This window comes from Cydia fagiglandana, chromosome 9 (genome assembly GCF_963556715.1).
Source record: "Cydia fagiglandana chromosome 9, ilCydFagi1.1, whole genome shotgun sequence".
Classification (NCBI taxonomy): Eukaryota; Metazoa; Arthropoda; class Insecta; order Lepidoptera; family Tortricidae; genus Cydia; species Cydia fagiglandana.
Window position 1 is genome coordinate 5,165,194 of NC_085940.1, and position 14,523 is coordinate 5,179,716.

Here is a 14,523-nt window from a genome sequence, read left to right on the forward strand (position 1 = left end):
TCTACGTGAAATAAATAAGAATCCTATGGCTACAAGCGCGAAGCCCAATGAACAAACTCATAAGCCGGGTACTCATTAGCGAGCTGTAACTGTAACCGTTGCATGTACTGTAACCAAAAAACATAGTGTGTACGTGGTTCGCAAACCTGCTGCGAGCGGTACGCGAGCGGCTCGCAGCGAGCCGACATCTACAACGTACTCATTTCTGAACCCGTAACGTTGCACGCAACTGTAACAGTTACTGTTGCCAAAAACATAGTGTGTACGTAGCTCGCGAGCCTGCAACGAACGCTACACGAGCGGCTCGCAGCGAGCCGACGTTTACAGCGTACTCATTTCTGAACCCGTAACGTTGCACGTAACTGTAACTGTTACTGTTGCCAAAAACATAGTGTATACGTGGCTCGCGAGCCTGCAACGAACGCTACACGAGCGGCTCGCAGCGAGCCGACGTTTACAACGTACTCATTTCTGAACCCGTAACGTTGCACGTAACTGTAACAGTTACTGTTGCCAAAAACATAGTGTGTACGTGCTCGCGAGCCTGCAACGAACGCTACACGAGCGGCTCGCAGCGATCCGCCGCGAACCAAAGGACGCTTGCACTGCGCTCGTGGACGTCAAGATTAGTTGTTGCTAGCCGCTGCGGACCAGCTATATCATCTCAGCCTATATACGTCCCACTGCTGGGCACAGGCCTCATCTCGAGCGCGAGAGGGCTTGGGCTATAGTCCCCACGCTAGCCCAATGCGGATTGGGGACTTCACATACACCTTTGAATTTCTTCGCAGATGTATGCAGGTTTCCTCACGATGTTTTCCTTCACCGAAAAGCGACTGGTAAATATCAAATGATATTTCGTACATAAGTTCATTGGTACGAGCCGGGGTTTGAACCCGCGACCTCCGGATTGCAAGTCGCACGCTCTTACCACTAGGCCACCAGCGCTCCAGGCTATATATCGAGTATTTATTCGTCATGAGTGAATGGTCAGAGGATAAATGTATTTTTCACATCACATATTCGGAAAACGGCTTTTGCTTCCCTACTAGGAGGGATCAAAGTGGCACTTTTCTTCCCTGCTAGGAGGGATCAAAGTGGCACTTTTCTGTTCAAGCACTCTATTTTTAAATTTTTTGACACATTATTTTTTTAGCTTAAATAATCTGTTTAAGCATCGGATTGTGTCAACACTAAGATTTTTTTTATTTTCCTCATAGTTGATGTGAAAAGCAGTATGTGTCACACGGTATCAAAATTATTTCGTCTTGGGCGTTAACACTTGAATCCCTTATTACGCTCAGGATTCTACTTTAGAATCCCTCACTACGTTCGGGATTCTATTGTAGAATCCATCGCTTCATTCAGGATTCAATATACGCCCTTGACGGAAATATATCATTTTGATCCCTTGTAACACAAACTACTATTGCTGATAGACGCCTACAGGGAAAATAGTGTACTATGTAGTGTATTCTATGGAACTACTTTCCCGATAAATTCTATGAATCCCACATCTTCGTGGCCGTTTATGACCATCGAGTAGGCATCTAGTATGTATTCTGCACATGCGAAAAATACTCGTCCGACATCGTGGAGTTACAAACCAAAACTGAGGATAGATTCGGCTTGGCCTTCTCGTACACACTAGAACCTCGTTACTGTATCTGTTCGGTTACAGTTACAGCTCGCAAAATGAGTACGCTCGGTAAAAGCGTTCCGCCGACGACGCGAGCCGAAACTGTAACATGCGTACACACTAGAACCTCGTACTGTATCTATTCGGTTACAGTTACAGCTCGCAAAATCAGTACGCTCGGTGAAAGCGTTCCGGCGACGTCGCGAGCCGAAACTGTAACACGCGTACACACTAGAACCTCGTTACTGTATCACGCATGTTCGTTTACAGCTCGCTAGTGAGTACCCGGCTATAGAACGAATACACTAAAAATATCCAAAATACAATTTGCATTTTCTTTCTCAATTATATGTATAGGTACCTTTTCATAGCCCATAGGAAAAACTCCTTTATATCAGCCAAACTTTGCCTCACACATGCCTGGTATGTGAGAATCAGTAACCTCTTCTTGATATGTGCTGTTTGCTTATCTACTGCCGCCTTCGCCTTTAAGTATAGGTGCTGGGGAAAGTCTGGTAGATGTTTCCCGTCAAGAGCCTGAAAGAGAAAGAATATTTGAAGTGATACTTATGTATATCAGAACAATGAATTATTTTGTAGTAATACGCCTTCATCAGTGGCTGGCCGGAGAAGGCACTACAACGAGAGTCATGGAAATCAGGGGGAGAGGCCTTTGCCCAGCAGTGAGACACCACAACAGGCTAACTGTAAAAAAATACAAATTAAAATTTCGTAGCAGCAGCAAAATTACCAACAAAATTTTCCGCGCCAAAAACAAAAGCCGAGCGCGAACGCGAAGAGCATCATGTTTTTTCTTATCACCGGCCAGTGCTGCGGTGGATGCATGTTTGCCATGTTCAAACATTATTAGACTCCAGGGGGCGTTGTGCAGGCACATCAGGCAGGCAGTGAAAGAATAAGGATCAAAGTCAAATGGCATTCTAACAGTTTTAATCTTCTGTCGAAAGATGGCAGTAAATTTACAGTGGCTACATAATTTACTTTGACAATCCGCCTCTATACACTCTATTCTCTTTGCTAATATATAATGGGGTTGGCAACTGTCAAACGTTTGCATAGATGGCGCCATCATAGCTTGCCCCTTTTTCTATGAGATTTGGCTAAAAGAGCTGGCATCCAGGGTATTAAAAAAATAAAAAATTGACACAATTCTACGGATTGACAGGGCAAGCTATGATGGCGCCATCTGCTAAAAACTTCCACCGGCCAACCCCATTGACCTGCCCGAAAACGCCCCCTAGTGTGCAATGTTTGTGGATTAACAAACAAAATTTACCGTGGTCAAGTAGTAGTTGATTCTCTCTAAATCCTTAGGATGTATGTATCTGTAGTGCTCCTCTGCGGTTATTCTCAGCATTTCTAATTTCTGATCGTCCGGGTCTCTCGGAACCTCGAATTGTAATTTTTCTAAATGCCTATAAGAAAAAAAATATTGTTAATGTCTCTAACTTTAAAAAACCCCCTACGGCCCCTACGCTATGTATATGCCAAATAATCAATTTTATACTAATAAAAATTCCATAAACCATTTTGTAAAAGAGCTGACTTCAAAATGTTGGATCGATTTCTGTCAAACATAGCTAAGAACCACTGCAAGGAAAATAGCTTTCGCGAAAAAAAAACCGCATCGAAATCGATTCATCCGTTGGAGAGCTACGATCCCACAGACAGATCACAGACATTGGCATGAAACATATAACACTCCTTTTTTGTGTAGGGGCTTAAAAAGACAATACAGAAGACTTTAGAATTGGTACTTTTTCAAAGCGATTTCTGCTGCAGCTTCGGCGGCCTCCTTCTCTCGCCTTCTCTTCTCCCTCTTCTGTCGCCTGGCCTCTGCTTCGGCCTCTTTTCTTCTGTTATACGCACCGGAGACCAGGTCTTCGAGTAGCACTAGTCCTGTGGAAGTATGAGTAAAATTTTGCCTTAGGTCTGATTTAGACGGCGCGCGAACTCGCATGCGATTTTAGTTACATTGCGGACTGTTGGTTACGTCCAATTCAACCGACCGATCAAAACCCGCAATGGTATGAATCTCGCATGCGAGTTCTCGCATCGTCTAAATCAGCCCATATATCAATTTAATCACAGACCCCATGTCTTCTACGGCTTGTAATAGAATAAAAATTAAAAGCTCCTTGGTGCTTAGCCAACGTGCCAATCGTTAACGCTCCGTGGCGTAGTGTAGTCATCTCTCTCTATCACTCTTCCATATTAGTACGACAGTGACAGTTGCGTTTCGTTCGGAGTGTTAACGATTGGCATGTTGGCTACGGAGACTGCTTATTTTGGGCCCAAAAATTTTCGGACTCCTGTGCAAACGCAGATTTCAAAATTCGCTATTTAATTACACAAAGTCTACCGCGATATACCTATACTTTCATTGTTTTTACCTTAAATTCCGACATTTCAGCTAATTTGCACCAGCTGTGGTCACTGTGGAAAGACTGTCTTACGCTCCGTAGCGATCGAAACGCAACTGTCACTGTTACACTAATATGGAAGAGAGATAGAGAGACACAAAGCGTTTCGTTGTCGTAGCGATAGCGATTAAAACCTTATTGGCTATGCCGGCAGTAGGGTAGTAAACTTTACATATATAAAGTTATAAAACTATAGTAAACATGTACCTTTCTGCAATTTCCCCTTCTCTCTTTCCTTTCTCTCTGCTTCTTCTTTCTCCCTCATCCGCTCGGCGTAGGGCTTGAGCGGCGGGAACTGGACCTCCCCGCGGGGCCCGAGCGGCCCGTAGAGGACGGGGGGCGCCCGCCGTTTTGGGGGCATATTTATTACCCGCATGGTCTTCGAGGCCGGGGTGTAGCAGTTACCTACATTATAGAATAATCAGTATGGATATGATGGTCGTTTTTGTCTACGTGACAGCGTGATAAAACGGTGTCCGTCACTCTATATCCAGCGGAATTAAAAAGTGACAGTTATTTTATCACGTGGATAAAGCGATCCATAATACGCCTGCTAAAGATAAGCTAGAGACGGGATAACCCCATCTTTTGGTAGGGTAGGTAGTCATATTATTGGCTTAGTAGAAAACAGGAGCTCACTGTGGGGATCGAGAGGGCCAAAGAGGATGGGGAGAACCCGGCGCTTTGGAACCACTTCCAATGTCACGACCTAGGATGATTTTCAGATATGATAGTTTTTGGACCTATTTTATATCGCGTCGCTTGGAAACAAGCATACTTACGCCCCGCCTTATTTTAGCGTAGCCAATACATGCCTGCAACTTCGGATGACACACGCGCGTTGTTTACCCCTTAGAAACATGTTCTTGGTCACTCTAGTATGTATATGTGATAGCGAATCTTGATAACTGATAACCGATAATGAGCCTTCCTGTGTGCAGCCCAACAATCGGTATTGGAAATGGTCACTATCACTATCGTGCGGCGACGTATCCCAAGTTATGTCTGTTTTATTGTATTAAATCTTTTTCACCACACCAGCTCGGAAAGGCTTACTTTGCACTTCAAAAACTGATAGCAAAGTTGCATTTTATTCACATGTGAGGCAAAGTAATCAAATGTAAATTTTGAGTTGTTTTCTTAAATATGTTTGCTGGTAGAATTGACTTTTAAATGATGATTTTGCATGATAAATATTTAATAACTTTCATTTGGACTTGATTTGGTTTGATTTTGTTTGATATTTTACATTTAATATTTGCTTCGGGTTGGTGTGGTGAATAATTTTGTGTTTCACTCGGGGGCAAATTTTGTTTAACCCTCGTTCTTTGAAACCCTCGCAACGCTCAAAATTCCATTTTTCGAACCACTCGCTACGCTCGTGGTTCAATTTTGGAATCTTTCGCTTGCTCGGGTATCAATATTAGCACGAGCGGTTAAACAACAACTTTGCCCCCTTGTAAAACAAATAACTATTATTTGATGATGATTGGTGTATTAGTTTTAACAATACTTACCAGTGGAGTCCATAGGCTTGACGTAATCGAAGCTGTCTCGGTGCGGCACACCACGGGTCCAGGATTTCCTCTGCATTAACGGTGGGAATTCGCTGCAGCCGCCTTCGCTTTCACCTGCACATTATGATTTTACACATATATGCTACAGCCATTGACATATATATCTAAGGACTGCACGATTGGCTCGAATTCGTGAGTGACACCGCTGAACTACCTAGTACCATTTTTAGGGTTCCGTACCCAAGGGGTAAAACGGGACCCTATTACTAAGACTTCGCTGTCCGTCCGTCCGTCCGTCCGTCTGTCACCAGGCTGTATCTCACGAACCGTGACAGCTAGACAGTTGAAATTTTCACAGATGATGTATTTCTGTTGCCGCTATAACAACAAATACTAAAAACAGAATAAAATAAAGATTTGAATGGGGCTCCCATACAACAAACGTGATTTTTGACCAAAGTTAAGCAACGTCGGGCGTGGTCAGTACTTGGATGGGTGACCGTTTTTTTTTTCTTTTTTTCCGTTTTTTTTTGCATTATGATACGGAACCCTTCGTGCGCGAGTCCGACTCGCACTTGCCCGGTTTTTAGTGCCCGTAAGGCCAGTCCTTGGATATCTACTACAGCTGTCACTGGCTCAAGGCCTGTTCACTTCCTAAGAAAGTTATGTCCCCAAACAATTGCGCATGTGTGCGCCTGAAGCTTCTATGTCTGCGCTGGCCTCCAAGAAAAAGTTGCGAGCAATAAAAATAAAAACATTTTTCTACAGCAACATTGCTCCCAACTCTGATTTAAATTATCACGAATTTTATACATTATTAATCATAAAACGGGACTTAAAACGCGTAAAACTTAATTATACGCGATTCAGTTTTAAAATTCAATATTTGCTTCCAACTGTCTTTATCAACGCCCATAAAATATATGGAGGGTAGGTACATCTACCCACCATAATAAAAAATATATTTCTCAATGACTCTGTCCAACTGCTGTGGTTAAAGTTCATAACGAAAATTTTATTTATTAAATCTTCAAATAATAAATACAACGTAGCGGTACTACCACTTAAGACTGTAAGTCTGTACCTACATGGATTACAGCAATGCACATAGAAAATGGAGCAACGGCTGTTGAAGCAGCCAGAGTGAAATTCAGTTTTAGTGGGTTCAGAAGGAACCGAGTCATAATGCATCTGGAAAGCGTATTAATTAACCGTGAAGAAATGTATGAATACAAGTTGGAAATCTGTGTAAAATGTCGTGTGTAAAGTGTAGTGTATCTGTGTGTAAAGTGTAATAGGTAGGCATGTCTAATGTTATTTGTATTACACTGGAAACTTTGTGAATGCGCTTTATTAATGTCAATTTTTTTATTAAGTTGTTAGGGTTTAATTTTCAGTGTATATTTCTATATGTAAAACATATTTTTAATAAATAAAATTATACAATGTTATAAACATAAATATGCCTTTTATTTAAATCAATTGATAATACCACAAACAAGGGGTAATATTTGCATCTTTCATATATTTCGTGATATGAAGATAAAAAATATGTTTATCAACAGAATTACTACCTACCAATACCCGCCAGGCTAAACCAGTTGTCAACTTTAGTTCTTGGTACACAACGCGGCGCTACTAGTATAAACGTATAAACGTTTGGGGACATTTTTTTGTATGGAGTTGTCGTTCTTCTCCTAGTGAGTATTATATTCTTTGCACTGGCTACAGCTTTTTAGTATGAAACTCTACTTTTATTAGGGTTCATCCACATATTACGTCACGGCAACAGGGGGACCTATCTTTTTACTATGAAAAAGTGTGACATAGTGGGAGGGGGAGGAGTAAAAAATCTGAATTAATGGACGACTCCTTAGTCATAGCAGACAAAGTATCAAAGAAACAGTAGCTAAGGCTTGTAATCATGTTTTCAGCGAATTTCAAGAAAATTTAAAAAAGCTGACGACGTGGCAGCTGTTTATATATATAATTGTACCTAGTCTACCGGATACATACCGGAAGACGCAGCGTGGGTAGACCCCCACAGGACTGATGACCTGGTAAAGCTCGCGGGAGTCCGCTGGCTGCGGGTGGCGCAAGACCGGTCATTGTGGCACTGTTTGGGGGAGGCCTGTGTCCAGCAGTGGACGTCTTCTAGCTGATATGATGATGATGATGACAAATGTACTTATTAGTAAATATGTAAGAGTACGCGATGCATGCACCTCAAGCTCGGTGACGCGGCCAGTGGCCGGCAGTTTTAGGGCTCATTTAGACGGCGCGAGAACTCGCATGCGAGTTTCAGTACATTGCGTTATTTGATCGGTCGGCTGAGTTGATGTAACGTCAATGGTCCGCAATGTACCTACCTAAAATCGCATGCGAGATCGCGCGCCGTCTAAATGAGTCCGTGGTCTGTAGGTGTTGAACATACCTTCAGGGTAGTAGTTTTTAGCCGCACTTAGCAGTACGCTGTCCTTATCCAATTCGGAGTGGCGACCAGCTCGCGGCATCCACGGCAAGCCAGGCTGTTTCCGCGCAGGAGTCACAAAACGTGGTGGACATGGCTCGGCGTCCACCAGCTGGAGGTTGGGGTTCAAGGCCTTGCGCTTGCGGTCGCCGCTTGCCATTGCACTGCTGAAAAAGATCATAAGCTCTGTTTTTATATCATATATCTTAGGACCACTTGCACCATTCATTAACCCGGGGTTAACGATGAGTTAAACCTGGAGTTACCATGGTTACTAGTACCATTTGACCATGGGTTAACGGTTTAACCGGTTAACCCCGGGTGAGTGGGATGGTGCAAGGGGCGCTTTAAACCGCCGAATAAGGAATGGAATTCCTTGCCGGCGTCTATATTTCCGTGCTCTTATAACCCGGCAACCTTCAAATCAAGAGTGAACAGGCACCTTCTGGGCGAGCTCGCTCCATCGTAGGCCACGTCTACGCCTCGGCTAGTCTGTGGCCATGAGTAAACCCATGCATAATAAAAAAAAAAAAAAAAGAATTCTTGTAGGTAACTATATCTTCATATATTTCGGGGATCACGGAAACGGCTCTAACGATTTCGGTGAAATTTACTATATGGGGGTTTTCGGGGACGAAAAAACAATCTAGCTACATCTTATATATATCTGAATAAACGCGCATTTTGAGTTTTTATAATATATTTTCCGAGCAAAGCTCGGACTCCCAGGATATTAATTACTAAAATGACAGTGAGGTGTGCATATACTATACGTGTATGTAACTAGATGTAGACAGATCATGTAAGTTAGTTTAGTCAGTCTGATTATAACCATCGAGCTAGACTCACGTCTTTTATTCCAACTGTCCACCATACCTCATGGCGACCGTTGACCGTGGCCTCGACGTACCTCGGCGCGCGATGGTATCGGATATCATATAAACAACGACCGACCGCGGAGCGAGCGCGTACCGACTGAGCGATGAACTTTTAAATCAGTGAATTTTCGGACAGTTTATAAATTAAGTGAAAGTGAAAATGGGGCACCAGTACAGTAAACAGGAAGAAAGGGAGTTCATCATCACACAGAATGCAATTGGGAGCAACTATGCAACGAGCTCAAATGAACACACCAGAATCAATAATATACTAGTGAGCATCCTATTTGTCATAATAGCGCTGATTTTCTGCTGTGGACTGTGCGTGTTGGCGAGAAAGGCACAAGCGAATTGTGTCAGAAAAGAGGTGCGACGCGAATTCTGGAGCAGGATGCAGACCAGGCTGTCTGGAAGGCGGGCAGCCCCGGCCAAAGTCACCGAAGAAGATGTCTAGGCACCAAGGATCGGAGGCGAAGGAAGGAGCAAGGAGCTTTACGCGATACGCGTGTGTGAAGTGAAAAGCGTTAAAATTTCAGTGCGTCAAAGTGTGTTGTTAAAGGTATGGATTTAAAATTAAATAATATATATGAAAAGTTAGAAAAACTTAGAGTTGACCTGCGGAAATTAGGCGAGTGTAGAAGGCAACAAGAAGTAGGATTAATAAAAATTTCTGAAGCGCAATTAATATATGAGGACTATAAGCAGTTAGTTGTTTCTGTTAATGTAAATGACCTGTCAAAGGAATGTTTGTTTTCGGAATTATTGTGTGAGAAAATAGAAGAAGTTTACGATAGAATTTTAAAGTATAAAATAATAGAAAGCGTGTCCGAAAAACCAGCTAAAATGGCGAAACAATTTGAAATTAGGGAAGCTAATAGCTTAATTCCAATTTTAGATGATAAGGAGGAAACTGTGGAAAGGATGATAGCGGGAATTGAAATGTTAGATGGCATGTTAACAGATAGTAGCGAAAAGAAGTTGCTGATTTCTTTTGTTTTAAAAACCCGACTTAATAAAATCGCGCAATTGAAGCTAAAACCGACATATGACACCGCTACCCAGCTAGTAGCCGATATAAAAAAATATTTGCTACCTAAGAAATCCGCAAATTCTTTGCTAATACAATTAAACAACATTTCACAAAGAGAAATGTCAATTAGCCAATACGGCGATAAACTAGAGGAATTGTTTATCGGCCTAACAATAGCACAAGCTGACGGGAAATCGGAAGCTTGCGATGTCCTTAGACCGATAAATGAGTCCTTGGCTATCAAAAAGTTTACAGACGGTTTGCGAAACCGCCGATTAAGTACAATTCTAGCTGCCCGGGAGTACACAGAATTGAAGGAAGCCGTCAGAGCTGCTCAAGACGAGGAGCTGGCGCGACCGCAGCCCGAGCCTGTGGTCATGAACATGACCAGAAGAGGTTTCCAGCAACCCCAGCGTTATGGTTGGCGCGGACATGCCTACCAGCCTCGAGCCAGAGCCTACCGCAATCATTGGGTACCGAGCTACCCGATGAGCAGAGGTACTGTACCCACTAATAATTTTTATAGGGGACGCGGACAGCGTGCAAATTTTAGAGGACGTGGTACACAAAGGAACCGCGGCCGTCGAGGAAATGTGTATACATATACACACGAGCCGCAGACCTCACGCAACACGGTGAGTGAAGAACCTTCACAGATGCAGTTTTTTCGAGCATAAAGTTTTGACTATATGTGACGGACTAGACTATGTTAGAGTTTCAGTAGGTGGACAAAATATTATCCTTATGATTGACAATGGTGCAAGTATATCTATTTTACAACGTAGCAAGGTTCCCATAGAATCTCCGACATACGAAAAAGGTACTATAATATCAGGCGTAGGTGGAAAAATTACAAGTAAACATGTGACAGACGCGACTTTAGAATACAGTAATACGATATCGCTTACGCATAGGTTTCATATATTACAGGATGAGGATATGCCATGTCACGCGGATGGCATTCTCGGACTCGACTTCATGCGAAGATATAACGCAATTATAGACTTAATGACGGACGAACTCACGTTACACGATGGGAACGAGAGATACGTGTTACGAATTCAGAGAAGTAGCAATAACGGAACTTGTTTATCACTACCAGCGAGAAGTGAATCATTACATTTAATTAAAGTAAAATCTCTTGACTTGGGAAAGGATTACGTTATAAATTCTGAAAAATTAGCCGAAAATATATTTTTAGCCGGAAGTATAGTTAAAGTTAAACAAAATAGAATACCGGTACGAATTTTAAATACAAGTGACCATGACGTCCAATTACCCATGTTTCTACCTAAATTAGAAAATTTAAATAATTATAACATTTGCAACTTTCACAAAACCGACAACGGAGTAGATCGAGTTAAAAAATTACTACCATCTTTAAAATTAGACCATTTAAACGATACAGACCGTAGACTTATCGAGTCAATATGTGCCAAATACGCCGATGTCTTTTACTTAGAAGGGGATAAATTAGGAACGTCCAATATATTGAGCCAAAGTATTACCGTGAAACCAAATACTAAACCTATATATACAAAGCCTTATAGATTACCAGCAGCAATGAAATCGGAAGTAAATAAACAAGTTGAACAAATGATTAAAGACGATATAATTGAGGAATCAAATAGCGATTGGAACAGTCCCATACTTTTAGTACCGAAAAAATCAGAGGATAACACAAAAAAATGGAGATTAGTTATCGATTACCGTAAAGTAAATAACGTTATTCAAGACGATAAATTCCCTCTTCCGAATATCGTCGAAATTCTAGATTCTTTGTCAGGCGCAATATACTTTAGTCACCTTGATTTACAACAATCATATTACCAAACATCTCTGGATGAAGATAGTAGAAATATCACTTCGTTTTCAACAAGTCAAGGTCAATTTCGAATGAAAAGGCTCCCCATGGGTTTGAAAATTAGTGGTAGTGCATTTTCCCGTGTAATGTCAATAGCAATGTCAGGTCTCTCGTACGAGAAATGTTTTGTTTACATGGACGATTTAGTTATTTTTGGAAGAAATATGAATCAACATAATAAAAACTTAATTGATGTCTTAGAGAGGTTGCGTAAAGTTAACTTGAAAATAAATCCTCAAAAATGTGATTTTCTAAAAAAAGAATTACTTTACTTGGGTCATGTTGTATCAGCGGAAGGTGTGTTACCAGATCCACAAAAAACAAAAGTATTACAAAATTACCCAACACCAACAAATAGTGACGAAGTTAGGCGTTTCGTAGCTTTTTGCAATTACTATAGGAAATTTATCCCTAATTTCGCGGAGATAACTTTACCATTAAACAAATTATGTAGAAAAAACGTAATATTTCAGTGGACCGACGAGTGCGATACGGCGTTTAACATACTAAAACAAAAACTAATAACGCCACCAATCTTACAATATCCCGATTTTTCCATAGAAAACGAATTTATCTTACAAACAGATGCGTCAGCAAAGTCGATCGGTTCCGTGCTATGTAATAAAGACAAAAGGCCTATAGCGTATGCCAGTAGACCCCTAAATAAATCAGAGTTAAATTATCCCATTATTCAGAAAGAACTTTTGGCAATCACATGGAGTGTACGATATTTCAGACCATATTTGTTTGGACGACGCTTTACAATATTAACAGACCACAGACCACTTCTCTATCTTTTCAGCATGAAAGACCCGTCCAGCAGATTAGTAAAATTTAGATTGCAGTTAGAGGAATATGACTATAAAATAATATACATAAAAGGAAAAACTAACGTAGTAGCAGACGCTTTAAGTAGGATAACAATAACATCAGACGAATTAAAAAATATGAGTGAACAGATTATGGTTATGACAAGGGCCCAGAGTAAAAAATTAATGCAAGATGACGGATCGAGTGACAGTAATATTATGGATCTTAGTATATCCGAAAATTTAAGGTCTGATCAGCCGAGAATTGCGGAAATATTAAGAAAGCCTAATAACTCTGTAGAAATGTTATTTGGGTCAGAAGATGAGTTAAGAATATTGAGAAAAAATAAGTTAATAACCAGAGAAAAAGATTGTTTTGCGTACGTAAAAGATAAATTACGTCTTTACATTAACCTTAATTATACGTCATATTTCACGCGAGCCGTATTTGTGAGTATGTTAAGTGATTTCTGTAAAGAGATACAAGTAGATGAGTTATGTATAATAAAAAATGATAAAAACGCGTTATTTATAAAATCTCTGGTAAATGAAATAAAGTTAAATAAAAGTTGGTCCGGACCGAAAGTAAATGTCCTAGGAAAAATAAACAGAATTACTGACAAAGATGAGAGACGAGTTATAATGAACGACTATCATTTGTTACCAACAAGCGGACATGCCGGCGTTCGCAGAATGATAAGTAATATTAAGTCTAAATACTACTGGCCAGGTTTAGAAAATGACGTTAGGGAATATGTGAAAAAGTGTAGTAAATGTCAAGTATCTAAGTACTCTAAGAACTTAAGACAGCCAATGACTATCACAACGACAGCGACATCCGCCTTCGAGAAAATATATCTCGACCTACTCGGACCACTCGATGCCGACGCGGAAGATAACAAATACGTTCTCACATTGCAGTGCGAACTGACCAAGTACATTGAGGCGTATCCCCTACAGCGTAAGGATACAATTAGCGTAGCGAGATCTCTAGTAAGTAATTTTATATTAAGGTATGGCATCCCAGGAGCGATAACAACAGATCGCGGTACGGAGTTTATGTCAGCTACTATGGACGAAGTATGTAAGTTATTAAAAATAAGTAAATTTAATTCAACCGCATACCACCATCAATCAATAGGCGCATTAGAGAATATGCACAAACATTTAGCCGCATTTATGAGAATACAGTGCGACGGACACCCTGACACGTGGAGTCAGTGGTTACCGTTCTGGTGTTTCGCGTATAATACAACAGTACATACAGCCACAAAGTATTCACCATTCGAGTTGGTTTTCGGAAAGAAATGTAATATCCCTAGTAATTTAACTAACACTGTAGAACCTATGTATAACTCAGAAGATTATGCTTTAGAATTAAAATACAGACTACAATTAGCACGTAAAGATGCTAGAGAAAATTTGTTAAAAACAAAAGAATTACGAAAAATATATTATGATAAGTTATCGAACTCAATGACTTATAAAAAGGATGATCTTGTTTTAATTAAGTCAGAAACTGGGAAAAAATTTGATAACCTTTTTAAAGGACCTTTTAAAGTCATAGAGGACGATGGAGTAAATGTTAAGTTAGATATAGATGGTAAGATCGATCTTGTCCATAAAAATAGAACTAAACCTTTTTATAATTAGTATGTATCACTATGATATTATGTTTTAATGTTTAGTGTGTAACAATTAATTTTAATGTTTTAAAATGTTGTAGTTAACTTTTCTATTATAATTTTCATTGTAACCTTTACTCATAAGATTAAAATATAGGTACATATAAAATAAAAATACATTGTATATTTTTATACATTTATTTGAATACAAAAAAAAATGTAATTTAACAATTAATTTTTTTTCAAA

The 14,523-nt window shown here is 40.4% G+C and overlaps 2 protein-coding genes across 4 annotated transcripts in view; one reads left to right on the top strand and one right to left on the bottom strand.

Moving 5' to 3' along the window:
* The window catches only part of LOC134667206 (dynein axonemal heavy chain 3), a 156,757-nt gene extending 148,620 nt beyond the window's left edge, over positions 1 to 8,137 (bottom strand). The window contains exons 1-6 of the mRNA XM_063524532.1: positions 8,035 to 8,137; positions 5,601 to 5,714; positions 4,291 to 4,488; positions 3,418 to 3,559; positions 2,937 to 3,075; positions 2,001 to 2,176 (exon numbers count right to left, since the gene is read on the bottom strand). Coding sequence (XP_063380602.1) covers positions 2,001 to 2,176; positions 2,937 to 3,075; positions 3,418 to 3,559; positions 4,291 to 4,488; positions 5,601 to 5,714; positions 8,035 to 8,113 — 848 coding nt within the window. The 5' untranslated portion in view covers positions 8,114 to 8,137. The remainder of the gene's footprint in view (positions 1 to 2,000; positions 2,177 to 2,936; positions 3,076 to 3,417; positions 3,560 to 4,290; positions 4,489 to 5,600; positions 5,715 to 8,034) is intronic.
* LOC134667199 (GSK3-beta interaction protein-like) overlaps positions 1 to 14,523 on the top strand; it is a 170,003-nt gene that overhangs the window by 151,965 nt on the left and 3,515 nt on the right. The gene's annotated exons all lie outside the window — the stretch shown is intronic.